At 42.3% G+C, this 14,817-nt stretch overlaps 1 protein-coding gene across 10 annotated transcripts in view; it reads right to left on the bottom strand.

The window, feature by feature from the left end:
• The window catches only part of emid1 (EMI domain containing 1), a 74,819-nt gene that overhangs the window by 17,093 nt on the left and 42,909 nt on the right, over positions 1 to 14,817 (bottom strand). For all 10 annotated transcript variants that reach the window (XR_008569953.1, XR_008569952.1, XM_054772543.1 and 7 more), the window contains exons 4-9: positions 4,356 to 4,439; positions 4,196 to 4,257; positions 3,972 to 4,104; positions 2,959 to 3,003; positions 2,775 to 2,882; positions 467 to 562 (exon numbers count right to left, since the gene is read on the bottom strand). Coding sequence is in view for 8 of the 10 variants with exons in the window: in XM_054772543.1 (XP_054628518.1) it covers positions 467 to 562; positions 2,775 to 2,882; positions 2,959 to 3,003; positions 3,972 to 4,104; positions 4,196 to 4,257; positions 4,356 to 4,439 (528 nt within the window). In the remaining 2 variants the exon portion in view is untranslated. The remainder of the gene's footprint in view (positions 1 to 466; positions 563 to 2,774; positions 2,883 to 2,958; positions 3,004 to 3,971; positions 4,105 to 4,195; positions 4,258 to 4,355; positions 4,440 to 14,817) is intronic.

The raw sequence follows: 14,817 nt of genomic DNA, 5'->3' as shown, positions 1-14,817 counted from the left end.
GTGATTTATTAATTAATATATTTTTGAAAAACCGTGATAGAGTGAAGCTGGGAAATTTGAACCACAAAGTAACGTGGGACGATATCATTAATAATGAAAAAAAATGATTTTTCAAATATGATAGAAATAGAAAACAAGCTCCAAATGGCCCCCAAGCCGTAATTTGGACACCCATGATGTAGAGCATGCTGTATGTAACACAATAGTTGCCAGTAACATATTTTTACACTTGCATGGCAGGTAGGAATGTTAAAACATTACTGAAAACGTTTTAGAATGGTGGCAGTTTGATCTTAGAATTAAGTAATTCACTTTATATGATTTCCTGTGGGAAAGCTGTTTTGAAATTAGAACCACTTGGAAGTCAACCATCAGACTGTGTTTGACTTTGTAGCTTTCACTGTAATAGTGTTGACATAGAAGTTATCTCATCAGGAGAGTGTTTAGGTGTCTGTTAGGGTCTTACTGTCTGGTTCTGGGATGCGGGCACTAGCAGGAGCAGGTGGGCCTGGGGGACCTGGTAGACCTCTCTCTCCTGGAAGCCCTGGGGGACCACGGGGGCCTGACAGGACAAAGGACAGAATAACCTTTGTTTTTTTTTAAAAGAAATATATATTTGGTATGCCATACAACACAGAAGAGGTGGTCATTTTGCAATATAGGCAAATAGGGCAGTACTCTATCAGATTAAGCAGATGGAAATATTGCAGAAAAACTTAGAGTACATAGAGTATTTTATATTTAATACAAAGTACAGATTAAATGACAAAAGTGTTGTGTATAAACACATTTGGGGCAATTTGTGTGTTTTGGGCAGTTCAGCTCTGTGGCCCAACATGCCTAGCATTCGGTGACCATGACTTGTGTAGGTAAAATTGTTTAACTCGGGTTTGTGCCGTACAGGTTCTGCAACAAGCAGCCATGCAAACGTCAAAAATTCAGTACACAATATTCAGTACACAATAGAAGATTTGGTCTTTTAAAATGAGTCAATGTCAGAACTTTTGACCATTACTGCAGCCTTGCTCATGTTTATCCCCGTATACGTGCTTTGTCCCTCATCAATCTTTCATTTAAAAACACCACAGAAGGAGCCGGAAGGGCCAATGATGAAGCTGTGGATGGTGCATGATTGTGCCAATGTCTTGCAGTGGTGTGTGTGTTTTTAGGTAAATCCAGTTAGAAAGACTGTGAATCATAGTTTAACCCGACTGGCTTTGTTTATCTGTAATTAAGATGAGGAAGGTCCGTAATGAAAGTCAAATAAGCACAATTAATCTTTTCAATAAACGTGTTACAGGCACTGGTTCATATTAAACTTCAACATGATGGCATGTACAGGTAGAGTGATTATAGGAGCTCCATATGGGCCAGTCAGAGGAAGTGTACCCCACTCCTGTAGTTGGAAACAAGGCAGTACCATAACAACATCTGACCTCAATGTTTGGACTTAAGAGGTAACGTGAACCAGTAAAACACCAGTTCTGGCTCTTTGTCACGGCCAAGACTCAGCACCTTTCTCCCTGCTTGTGGCACCACAGTGACTACAACTGACAGGCACAGTCTGAGAAATATTACTTTGCAAGGTAGTGGTATTATAACCCTGATTTGACACCCATCTAGGTCATTTTCACTTAAAGTTGCAGCCTAAGCAGCTGTGTTTTGGCTGCTTTGGGAGCAAGGGGAGGGGGGGCTTCAATGTGTAACAAGGGTTCAAATGACCAGTCTATGTGTCATATTGTGGAAAATAATGCTTACCTGGAACAGACACTATGTCAAAAAATATGTACAACCATATCTGCATTTATTACCATGATCTGAAATGACACTCAAGGTCATTTTACCCCCAAATTTCCCATGACCACTGCCTTAAGAGATAAGTGTCTGTGCATTACACTGGACACACGCCAGTCTTATGTTTATCTTTCTCCTTAAACAGGATACAAATCAGCGCAATGAGCACAGTGCAGCCATGGATACAACATGTAGCACTGGTTTTAGGTGGCTATGAAGTAACGGAGAAAGAAAAACAATAACACAATAGCCACATGGAAATCATAAGAACCTGAGATTTGTGTATGTATAGCTCATATTCATTTAAGGTTGAATTCACATGGCGCTCCACAGAGAATAGGGGTTTTTATTGTTCAATGTCTGGTCGTTACCCAGCAGCAGGTTCAGAACACAGGTCATATGGCATTTTAGAGGCCTTCATGATCCAGAGCAGAGAAATAACAGCGTGTGTCATGAGCAGATGTTATGACACACACACGCACCACTATTTGCTTTATTATCATTCAAGTCACAGCTGCCTGCGGATGTACTTTTTCCTACAGTTGATTTATTCGAGGTCTGAATACATCGGGCAGGTTTATTCCTCTGTTTATGCTGTGATTGGTGGCCATGAGCAGCAGCAGCACGTGCTGGGAGTTTTGTTGACTTTAGGAGTATACTTTTATAGACTTTTGCTGTCCACTAAAAAAGCATTACTCAAAACATTCAATTAAAATAAACAACCCCATTCAGCAAGTTAGAAAGCAGAGTGCTTGGGATGTTCTGCTGGTTGCAGCTGAAGTATCTTTTTAAGTTGACCGCATGGTTTAAGTGAAAGACAAACACTCCAAAGCCGGATATCATGGCTTAGTCTTGTTGTTTCCACAAGTGTTTGGTTAACAGTGAGGCAATCAAGAAGTGGAAAAGCAAGAAATACACTCTAAAAGAGACACAGACCTTTACGAGAACTGGTATGTATGCTCTGTAAGATCCCGTTTTACCTGCAGGTCCTGGGGTTCCCTTTGATCCAGGAGCTCCACTTGGGCCCCTTACCCCCGCTTCACCCCGAGGCCCACTGGGACCTGGCAACCCTCGAGATCCCGGTTTCCCTGATAGGAGAAGATAGTCATCACTAAATATTTAACTGAATTATTTGACTTAACATCAACTATGAGAATATTTTACCATCTCTGCCTGGAATACCATCTCTCCCCTTTTCACCCTGAGGACCTGCAATGGGAGGATGTACACAACTTTAGTTGGGTTAATATTGATTACTCCTGTGTAATGTGCAATGCAGAACACCTATGTGAAGGACCATGCTTATATGGTTTATGGAGATGGCGCTAAGTAACTAGGGACAACATTCAATTTGATGTTTTCTTAATGGCTTATATTTTTATTTGACTTCATTTAGCAATTTTTATGCTTGAAAATTCTTAATTTAGGCAAAAATATGTACAGTTTGCTTAAATATTCATATTTTTGGGCTAATAATAGTCCTATTCAACCACGAAACAGCATGATTTGCAAGTGTGAGGAGAAAGAATTGCGGTAGAGTGGTGCAAGACCAACCAGATCCAGCAAATGAAGCTGGAGTGGAACAGTATGGCCTTGCACTTCATGATGTGTACATTAAACAAGTCATACGTACATGTTCAAGATTGTCTGGCCTTGCTAGAGGACTGCACTCTACAGAATACTATTCTCGTTAAGCTATTATGTCAGCTCAACAACTAATTTTTCTCAACTGGGCTAGAGCACAGTGAACTGTTATAAACAAGCAGCTTTGTCGATTTTGTGAATTATGATCCAAATAACTCCAGTGACTTGTAAAGTAAATGTGTCACATTTCGCTTTTAACCAGGCAATAATGCAGTTGTGATTTCAACTTTTTTTTGCAGCAGTGAGCAGTGAGTGCCGGGCTCAATTCCAGGAAAGCAGAGGTGAAGTCTTGGCCTTGCATACAGCCACAAAGCTCTGTGAGTATGTACCTCAAATGACTCTCAGACGAGAGGAAATGAGTGTATGTGCAGAGGAGGAAATAGGATATGTAATAAGTGCATAAGTGAGGAGGTAGACAGGATAGAAAAAGAGCTTTAAATTTGACAAATGTTAAAAGTCTGGACTGTACCTAATCCAAATAGTAATTAATTAACATTCATAACTATTCATAGCTGATTGCGTGCTACACTCACCAGCAGGTCCCTGCTCACCGGGAGCCCCCTGAGCAGGAGAGGTTCCCATCAATAAGGCGGCCTCTGGTGCAACTCCTCCCTTAGACAGAGGGTAGCGTTGCGTTATGGACGGCAAAGCAGTGAGTCCTTGAACCTGGAGATGGAAGCCATGAAACAATGCATGTGATGAAATAGATTGTCACTCGGTAGTATTTTAGTATTGGTGGTGGCACGAGTGCACAAACCTTAGCCTCCAGTGAACTCAGCCTGTCATTCATTGCTGTGATTCGACTGCAGTTCAGACAGTCTGGAAAACAGAACGTTGTTTACATCCACAGGAGGCTTACATCAAAGTATATTTTGATGCCTACTATAAGTACTGTAGTAACAAATGGTAGTTCTTACTCGAAAGGGGGTCTCCTGTGCGTGCAGGCGGGCGACGCAGTGTGGACGGCTTTCTTATTGCCTCCTGAGCCACCTGCTGCTTCCCTGCAAGACAAACAGAGAGAAAGATATCACTTCCTGTCATTTAAAGTCATAATGTAGTCCAATTTGGAGGTTTTCTTAGGGCATTGAATTGATCGTAACTGGATTTCAAACCTTTTACGACAGAGGTTGGTACACCCCATATACAGGACACCCCAAACCCAGAAAAACAATATGGTGTATGCTGGCCAGTGCAGTGAGGATGCACCAATTTTTACATTGAGGAAACCAATTGAGCAGGTGCATGTCACAACACAGACGGGCTAACGCTTCAGGTCAAGACTCTGCGGTCCCCCTGCACCTCAAAGAGAACGGGCACTCCTTTGAGGACAAAAATGTACATATTCCGAACAGAGAAGACAGATGCTTGGAAAGAGGAGTGAGAGAGGCCGTCTACGCTAAGGTTGAGAAGTCATCTCTGAACAGAGGGGGAGGTCTGCGACACCACCTTTCTCCCACATACAATGCTGTCCTTTCAACCCTTCCTGAAAGATTCAATCATGTAGCCTCTAACAAATAAACAAGGCACAGCCATTTTGGTTTTAGGTGGATCCGTGATCATCATTTCATTGGAATGCAATGTTAACAAAGGTGATACCACCCAAATGACCATCGTTTGCGGGCTACTGTATTGTATCACTAAAAAGTGAAACCACTCCTGTTTGAATATGCCTCTTCCTTTAGAGGATAAGCACACTGGATCTTGCACCAAGTTCTCAGACTAGCGCTGTCCTATCTAGTCTGACTAGTGTGTGTCCCACCTAGACTTTGAGCATGAACTGATGAAGCCTACTCAGAAGGGAGGCAAAATGTCTTCTAAGACAACCTGAACAGTCCAATAATGATTGATTTAATGCCCTGACGATACAATGACCTGAATGAATGAAAATATTCACAGGCAATTTGGAGGTTTGTCTCAATCAACAAGAACTGATCCATCCATCCATGCTCTATGCTGCTTGCCCTCTAGGGTCGCTGGGGTATGCTGGAGCCTATTCCAGCTGATTTTGGGTGAGAGGCAGGGTACACCCTAGTCTGGTCGCCAGTCAGTCGCAGTAATCCAAAGTACTGATTACACTTTCTTGCAAAACTACAATAACAAGCTGGAGCGCACGACCTCAGCTCGCCTCATGTGAGCTCATTTCAGTCAGCACCAAGTGAGTAACTCTGCACTTGGTGCACACTGGTTTTTTCTTTGGCTTTTTGTAGCTTTTTTTTGTTGCAACACGCATGCGGGACCAGTTTCAATGAAGGCTGTTAATAGAAGAATATACACCGGGAGTTTGGTTAAGGTCATCAGATTCACATTCAAAAAGGTAGACTCCCAATGCTTTTGTCCAGCATGACCAAGTCATTGTGACGTTTTGCTGTTTTTACCATGAACGCCTTTTTACACTCGTGTGAAAATTACAAACGGTAAAAAGTGAAATGTGTGAGGCCCATCTGCAACGCGAATGACCTTTAAATTACTTACGTCTTTGTCGTTCTTTAATTTTATGTGTTAATATTCCACATCCTTATATTTCCATGGTAACCCTTTTCACACCCTGCTCACCTGCTTTGACCATGCAGGGTCCAGTGATGTTTGGGCGTGAAGTCCACTGATTCAACCTCAAAATAGTCAATAAAAGTTTGGTTTGGAAAGGGAAGTGAGTGAGTTTTTCACTTCTAGCTGCGATGAACTACAGATCACCCACTTCACATGATGTGTCAACACTGCCAGTTTTTTGTCTGTGCCACTTCTGAAAGAGACAACAGTGCACGCCCTGCATCTTTGCCAAGTTTTCCTTTCGCATTGTTACTTGTGCAGTAGAACATCGGGAAGCCATGGGAGAGCGAGTGTGTAAACAATAGTTTGCTTGTGCAAAGAGAATGAGCTTGCATTCTGTGCTGCCTTCATTTTATGAAGTGTGGGAGTTTGTGTCTCTGAGTTCTGGATGTTTTCAGCGGGCTTTGAGGTACTGCTGGACTCCTTTGTCTGGATCTGCTCAGCCCAGGTGCTCCTGCTTCCAAACAAGCGCTCAAGCTGAGCACCTCATTAGGCACCAGGAAGCATTTCCTTCCATTCTGTGACCAGCAGCCATCTATACTAAAAACGTGTTCCAGCACCTGCAGCTATGAGTTGGAGCAGGGCAAAGGTTATGTTCATTACCTTAATGCTGTCTTATTTCACAGTACGGTATCTCCAGTCAGAAGACAGAAATGAGGGCTGACTGTCCCAAAGAAAAATAAATATTTGGGAACTTAAGACAGGAAACCAGTCTTGAATGATTATATAAAAAAGTGGGTGATGGTGGTATGAAAAGTACACAGAGAATATGGTTTGTGGTACACTGAGACTGCGCCAATAATTCCTCTTCCTCAAAACCTGCTTATGATTTCAGTGTTTTGGCTTGTGGGTATTTCACAGAGGATTATGGGTAAAGATGGATTTAAGCAGCATAAGGAATTGTCTATAATGTGGAAAACCTCCTCCATGTTTAGATAACAATGTAAACCTTGTAGCAGTCGAGGCAGTTAATGCGCTCGGCATTCTGCAGCAGTGAAAGTGGTGTGTTTATGCGCAAGAGAAGGCTGGCTTTAATTATCAAATTTGGGCTCTGGTTAGGAAGTCTCGCTATCACTCTCCTTCAAACAGCACTTCTTCTTCTAGAGTGTAGAGCCTAAATCCCCTCACCCACACATTGGGTATTGTGCCAGCTATAAGCCGGATTGGGCCCGAGGACAACCATCTCCTACACACTGCTCTTTCACAATTACCCACTGTCTTCTTATCACTAATGTGAAATAAAGCTCCTGTGTGACTTAAAAAGGAAGCAAGCACCACTTTGAGGCATCATGTGAGATGCAACGAGAGTAACGTCATCACAGTTAATACTGTAGATAGCCCCTGATGCATAATTCCCAGTGGGCTAATCACCCTCGCAGGGAGGTCAAATAAACGTGTGAACATATTTGACCTCTTGCCCCCATGTTGCACTGGGTCCTAATCAGTGAGCCAGTTAGACCTATTCATTAGAAAAATACCCCCGCTGCGAGTTCAGTGGGCCACAGGACAACATTGGCTGACAATGGCTCGAGTGGGTCTTATCCTGCTCTACTGCACATGTTGTCTTTGTCATTTGTTTGCAAACACTCTCTCAATCATCTGTTCCCCTGCTGCTGCGATCACCTCACAGGAGGAAGAGATGGAAAAGAGTGAAGGTCAGAGTGAATCCAATATGAGCACATCATAGCCTGTACTGTATATTGTATCGTTTATGGTTGCAGACACAACACACTGACTTTAGCACATACAGTATTTCCTATGGCCTCATTTGTCAAACCTCAGTGGGCTTATTAAAAAGTCTTGCATGTGTTTGTCTTACATCATGCCTGTACTGGAGGGTGAAGGTCAGACAGAGCAGTGAAGCCTTTAGCCAAATACTTACTAATAGGCCTGCCAAGGCACACATCAGATCGACCTTCAGTGCAGTATTTTCGCATCTTTGCATTCCTCACTGCTTCGTTAACATCAAATACAAATTCTGATGCCGTTATGATGTCTGCATGTTAAATTGCACATTTAACCGATCAGGATAGGAGTTCCAGATGACTACTTTATGCAAAATTATTGCAAGATTCGTGATTGGTCACAATGTGTGGTGCAGTATGTGCTGGCACTGGGCAGAAGAGGGAGGAAGGGGTTACACACACAAAGCAGTCGTGAGCGGGACTAAACACTGTAAAGGTAAGGAAAATGAGCAGCAGAAAACCAAAGTTTACATTTCTGAATGCCAATCTTCACTAAAAACTAGAAAAAACTGTTAACTGGAGGCTGTCTTTTAGTCTTGCACATTTTAATTTATGTTTTGTTGTGTTATGTTTTGCTGATGTTGTTTCACTATAAATAGTTGGAGATTTACAAATAATACACACAATCAGATTGGACCTTGTCAAACTGAGATGGTCTTGTTTTTGGTTAGCATGTCGGCCAACACAGTAACAGTCTGGAGATCGGGAAGACCTGGGTTCGATTCTCCCTTGGGCATTTCTGTGTGGAGTTTGTATGTTCTGCCTGTGCGTGGGTGGGTTTTCTCCGGGTACTCCGGTTTCCTCCCACATTCCAAAAACATGCATGTTAGGTTAATTGGTGACTCTAAATTGTCCATAGGTATGAATGTGAGTGTGAATGGTTGTTTGTCTATATGTGCCCTGCTATTGGCTGGCGACCAGTCCAAGGTGTACCCCGCCTGTCGCCCGAAGTCAGCTGGGATAGGCTCCAGCATACCCCCGCGACCCTAATGAGGAGAAGCAGAATAGAAAATGGATGGATGGATAATTAGTTTTCTTCCATCTTGAACATATACATAAAGCCATACAAATAATAAACATTTAATATAATTCTATTTTTGCATTAGATGTTAATTTTACACATATTTTGGGAAGAAATCAATTCAAACAACAAAAAAATCTGGGGAGCCAAAAAGAGCCTCTTCTTAAAAGAACGAGCTCTCTTAAAAGAAACAAAAAAGATAACTTTCCATCGCTAATTAGTGTCACTCAGTTTAAGTTAGAAGGCTATTTTTCTGGTTTATACAGGGCGACAAACAGATGGGCAGTACCACTATGATTCTGCTTGGGGCCATGGACAGTTCCATGCTGCAATAGTAACTCAAACTGTGTGAATAAATTGTGGCCTTCATCTCACCAAAATGTAATGGGTTACTGTAACTCTACTATCTCCGTGCTACCATTCATTCATTTATGATGAGTTCATGGCAAAATTGTAAGTGTGGCCTTCACTTCTGCACAGTAGAAACGTGGCATTCAGCACTGGAAAGTCAGCCCAAAAGAAAACTTGATTTCTTGTCTCATGCATTAAAAACATGTGGCACATGAAAATGCAGCCAACAGCAATAGAGAGTAGTTGTACAAGTTCTTAAAAGATAGAGCAAGAGAAACAATGTGTCGTACAAGTTCTATCTGTGTCATTTTTTGCAAAACGCCTCAATGTGTAGATGAAATAGATGTTCTTTAAACACTAAAGCCACTTGTGTGAAACTAAAATTCACAAACACTAAACGTATTTAAGCTAAGAGCTCAGTTTGCCCTGCCGACCGTGCATGAAGAGAGCTCACACCCTGCTGCTCTCTAACACACCTGATCCCCGAAGCCCACCTTGCCATGTTTATTTTTTTGTTCTTATATTCAACAGTATGCACAAACACAAGCACTTGCATGAAACTATGTTATTGAGGAAAATACTGCAATTCTTAACTTGTATTGATAGTTTTCCTGAAAGTTTGGACATAGCGAGACAGAGAGTGGAAAAAGGGTAAAGCAGGACCAACACACACACCCTCACACCCAAACACTCACGTCACAGTTAGCAGACACAGCAGAGTGTAAAGGTCCTGATCCATCTCTGTCTGGTCAATTAGCTGAGCTCAGCGCTGCAGCATCATTAGTGGGCGCTGTGGGTGTTTGTCTCTGTCTCTGCTCAGGCTCTGACACAATGAATAGCACTGCTGCGGTGAGTACACACCCACATACACACACTAATCATAGAGAGCACAAATCCCCCAACTAGGCCGAGCCAGGATGAACAAAGTGGCTACTCAGTCATTACATTTGTATGCTAAGAGGGGAACTTTTGTATTGTCAGTTCAAAGAGAAAAAAGTCCAATTAAGTTATGCTTCATTCATTTCAAATATGCTTATCAATAATTGCTCCAAATGTGTTCATGACCCATTAGGGACAGAAGCATTTGGGAAGTTTGACAAATATTTGCCCTTTCATGCACGGCTTTCAAATAAAACTCTCAAGATGTGATGCCTCTGGAGATCACCAAAGTCTGAGTTTCCTCATTGGAGGTGCTTTGCTTTGCAGCGACCTTCACTTGCTTCTTGTTTGTGGCTCTTGCTTCAATTTTGTCTTAAGTGGAAAGCGTGCTCTGCTGGATTGAGATCAGCAAAAGTGACTTGAGCACTGAAAAATATTACATTTTCTCTTCCTTTAAAATGTCATTCAGTTGCTTTTCATTTAATCCATCCGTCCATCTTCTGTTCCTCTTCTTCTTCATGCTTTTCTCAAGTTGAACTTAACTTCATCGGTCCAAACAAGTTGATTCCAAAATATGGAATCCTTTTTTTAAGTTATTTTCTGGCAAAATCCAAACTGGATTTTCTGTGCATGAACATCACCAGTCATTTGTACCTTATCAGAACCTTTCTGTATGGTAAAATTATAGATTTTTGACGATACACCAAACTTCTGCAGAATATTCCTGACCTCTGTTGATGTTGTGAAGGTTTTTTTACACCAAGGAAATGATTATAAAATTGTGCACTTTTGGTATCTGACTGCAATACGTTTTGACAGCAAAGAGATTGAAAAATTCTTTAATGGCCGAAACAGTGGCTTGATTTCAACCCAATAGTGCATGCTTTTCACTTGCTGAAGACAAAAGTGAAGGCAACAAGACCATCTCCGGGGAAGGACTTTGGTATGCTTTGCATAAATCGCCTGTAATTGCTGAATGGTAAATGTCATATTTCTTGTTAACCGCTTAAATTAAAGAGAGTCTACAATAACATGTTGGTTGTTTTATTTCAAACCCATAGTGGTGGGTACAGAAGCCAAATCATACCTGTCACAGTCAAAATACTTCTGGACATGAATGCATATTGTATACGTACCTACTCCACTCCTTCGTCACTACAGTATCAAACAGACGTGTCAATAGCTTACACCACATCAGGCTTAGGGCTCTGTTCATTGCAGACCTGCATCTGAACTTGAGTGTTTATTGTGGTTTCCCATGGTAACACCTTTTCTTTATTAGGTGATTGACTTCGAGTGTGGGACACACTTCATCATTTCCTTCCCCTACAATTGCAAGTCTGCCTCCTCTCCTTTCAGTCAGACAAAAAGGTACAGCCCACACACTGGACAAGTTTCACTGTAATTACAGGTGATCAGTAGAAGTGTGGTCACATAATTGATCCCCAAGGAAAAGTTGAAGTTCAGCTAAGCAGGTACCTTATGTTTAAGTTGTGTTTGAAAACAAGCGCATGTAGGCAGCCATGTCTGCATCTGCTCTGCTTTAGAAGTGTAGAGGAGGTGTTGCAAAGGAACCCATGCATTAGCCTCCAGGACCCTGAGGTGAGAGCGCTCAGGGTCAGAAAAGTGCCCACCTCCAGCACACACATCTCACCTCATCAATCAGCACAGACACTTGGACCAAAGCAGCGTCTGCTAACAAGGATGGTTATGGATAGACAGGATAGACATCGTTACTCACAATTAGGTACAACTCAGTACAAGTGTAGACGGGCAGTCCCTTTTTCACACGGAGCCATGTAGGTTTGCATTTTTTTCTCCCTTAATAATAAAAAGTTTGATTTATAAACTGCATTTTGTGTTCAGTTGTGTTGTCATTGACTAATATTTAAATTTGTTTGATGATCTGAAACATTTAAGTGTAACAAACATGAAAAAAAACAGGAAGGTGCAAACGCTTTTTCACACAACTGTAAATTTTCACTTAAAACACGGATTAAAACAAGGATTAGAATTACAGTTCAGCCCATTACATCAACAGGATATGTAAATATAAGAAAGCCGGACGCATTTGCTTCTACTGTTCTTGGAGTGTGTGTGGGACAATTTTTGACCCGTTTATGATGGTGTTGAGGTCCGGGCTATCAGGTCCTTCCACACCAAACTCATTTAACCGTCCCCACAAAGTTGGGAGCATACAACTGCGTAAGACGTCTTGTGAAGATGAAAATTTAAGGCCCTGTCCACACAGAAAAATTCCTGTTGAAAAAGATTAGTAAATAGTTGCATCCAGATGGGAATGGACCACTAGGTGAAAGTGATGGAATACACAGGGCACGCCTACGTGTGGCGCTGTAAACAGACACACAGACGGAACCATGTGACACACCAAACTGTCAAAGAAGAAAGAACGCGCATAAATCCGCCGTCTTCTGCTTTCCAAGGCTCGTCTAGACTTAGATCAAAGTGGAATTACTTCTCCGAGTCATGTTGAAGTCTAAAACAACAAAATATTAGGAGAATGTCGACTGGGTTGAGTCGAAATATTCAGATATTATGTTGATTGTTGTCGAAGCTCACGTCTGGTCACGTGACGGCAACGGGTTGGTGATGCCATCATTTTTATAAAGCAGCGGTTTCGCTTATCTACACAGAAACGACAAGCCGGTGTGATCAGATTTTCCCACTCAAGCCGTTTAAAAAAAATACTGTTTCAGGGCACCCAGAACGCTGTTTCCGTGTGGATGAAGGGCTGAAACAATAAAATACTTTGCCATTTTGAACTGAAAAGGTTCCCGTGTGGATAGCCCCTAAGACTGAGGGAGGACTGGTGGTCTAGATCAGTGACTGTGATGCTACTGTGGCGTATTGATCAAATGAGTCTCAGTGCAACAGTTCTCACATGTGTCCAGATGTACTCAAGCACACATAGCCTGTAATCTCACAGGAAGGAGGAGGTTTCCTCACCTCAGCCCAGACAGATCTGTCTTTCCCTCACCTTCCCTCGCTCATGCTCTCCCCCCATCCATAGATCTGTTTTTCCAACAAATGCCTTTAGTGATGCTGACGGCACTGACGGGGCTTCAGTCTGCCCGCCGCCCCACCACCTCCCACCACCCCACATCACCCCAACCCCCCATCCCTCCTACCAGCAGTCGCTGGTGTGTAATTACAGAGCAGCACCAGGCCCGGTGGTCAGACTGCTGGGACTGCTGACAGGCATGCTTGCTTGGCGTACAGACATGAGCCACCATTGGCACTCGACTGTGGGGTAGGTAAACCCTCTGTGCGCAGGCTGCCTTCCATAAACCTCCCCCTTTCTCCCTTAATTCTCCCACTTCCTCAGAAAAGCATTTCATCATGAGAAACCACCCCACAGAGCTTTAGTCCAGATGAACAAGAATACCTGCAAGAAATACTAATTACGGGAAAATTGGAGTCCATAATCACTCACCCCCTTCACCTCTAATTACGAAGCAGGTTGTCCCGCCTTTATGCTTTCTTAGGTGCTTGTTTTGAAGTGTGAGAGTGTGGTGGTGTCTTCTAGGGCTATAAAAAGACAGAAATAGTTGTCTCAGCAGCTGTTTCTGTCTTGTGTTTGTTTACATGGGCATAATAACTGATTAGTCAATTCAGTGATCTTTACAAATTCTGACAATCGTGTGCAATTGATTGTTGATTAATCACATCATTCATGGCAAAAGTGAGAGTAGCACTTAGCTGCAACCAACAGAGGCACGGTGTGTCTTAACTAGATTGCTGAATAAGAACATGGTGCACTAAAGTATGAGATCAGAACATTCAGTGGTAAGTTTTCCCATTCCTCAACTGCAACCCTACAGATTGAACAGGGTGAGTTTATCAAGGCTAACAAAGTTAGTTAGCACACCCGTATTTCTGCATTACCTCAGCTGTGTTTATTTATTTACATAAACTCCTGTACATGTTACATAGAGGACGTTAAGTCAAATTTAGACCGGCCCTATAAATACATTGACCTTAAAATTCAAACAGCAGATACTTCGATGAATGGTATTCAAAAAATGTTTTTGGTAAAAAAGGAAATCACTGGTGTGCATGCATGTCGTGTTTCTTTACAAATGGCTATCACCAACTACTGGCATGCTCATTATAGCTTTTTGTTAATGTTTGTGTGAATTGCTTTGTTAGTCTTCACCAGGGGTCCTCAATTACGTTTGTCCGAGGACCAGAATTTTTCTCTGCAGACATTGTGAGGCCGCCCCACCTGTCAATAATCAGGGCTGATATTAGGGACTGCATCAACGTTGTGATGTTTTGTCTGAAAGTGCCGCTGCAGGTTATATTTCTTCGAAACTACATTTACTTTGTTTACAAAGTAAACACATCGGATCCCCATTTTCGGTAAATGCATATTTTGTAGTCCAGTCGCTGGAAAAAGTTTTGTTTTTCTTTTTATTGTATGGTTGATAGCACCATATTGAGCTGTCTTCTGCTGCTTCATTGCGATGTGTATGCCTCGCTGTTGCCCCCTGCATGAACGAGCACTTCTCTAGTTAGAGTGAATGGTTGACTGATTGACTGGTTATTTGGGTGATGTTCGGTGGGCCAAATGAAAAGCTTTGACGGCCCGGATGTGGCCTGCAGCCCGCCTATTGAGGACATCTGCTCTACACTTTTTCTCCACCCAAACCCAAGAATTTTAAGTGAATTAAAATTGCAACAAGAATTGCACTTGCTGCTGTCACGGTAGTATTCACAGCCAGTGCAATGGAAATCAGTACCATGTTAGCAAACAACAGTGTGGTTTTGAGTACAGTGCCTAAAATTAGCAGCGGGCACATCTGTAGAATTGCA

Source organism: Dunckerocampus dactyliophorus, chromosome 4 (genome assembly GCF_027744805.1).
Source record: "Dunckerocampus dactyliophorus isolate RoL2022-P2 chromosome 4, RoL_Ddac_1.1, whole genome shotgun sequence".
Classification (NCBI taxonomy): Eukaryota; Metazoa; Chordata; class Actinopteri; order Syngnathiformes; family Syngnathidae; genus Dunckerocampus; species Dunckerocampus dactyliophorus.
Note: the sequence above shows the minus strand (reverse complement) of the source record. Positions and strands in the feature narration are given on the sequence as shown.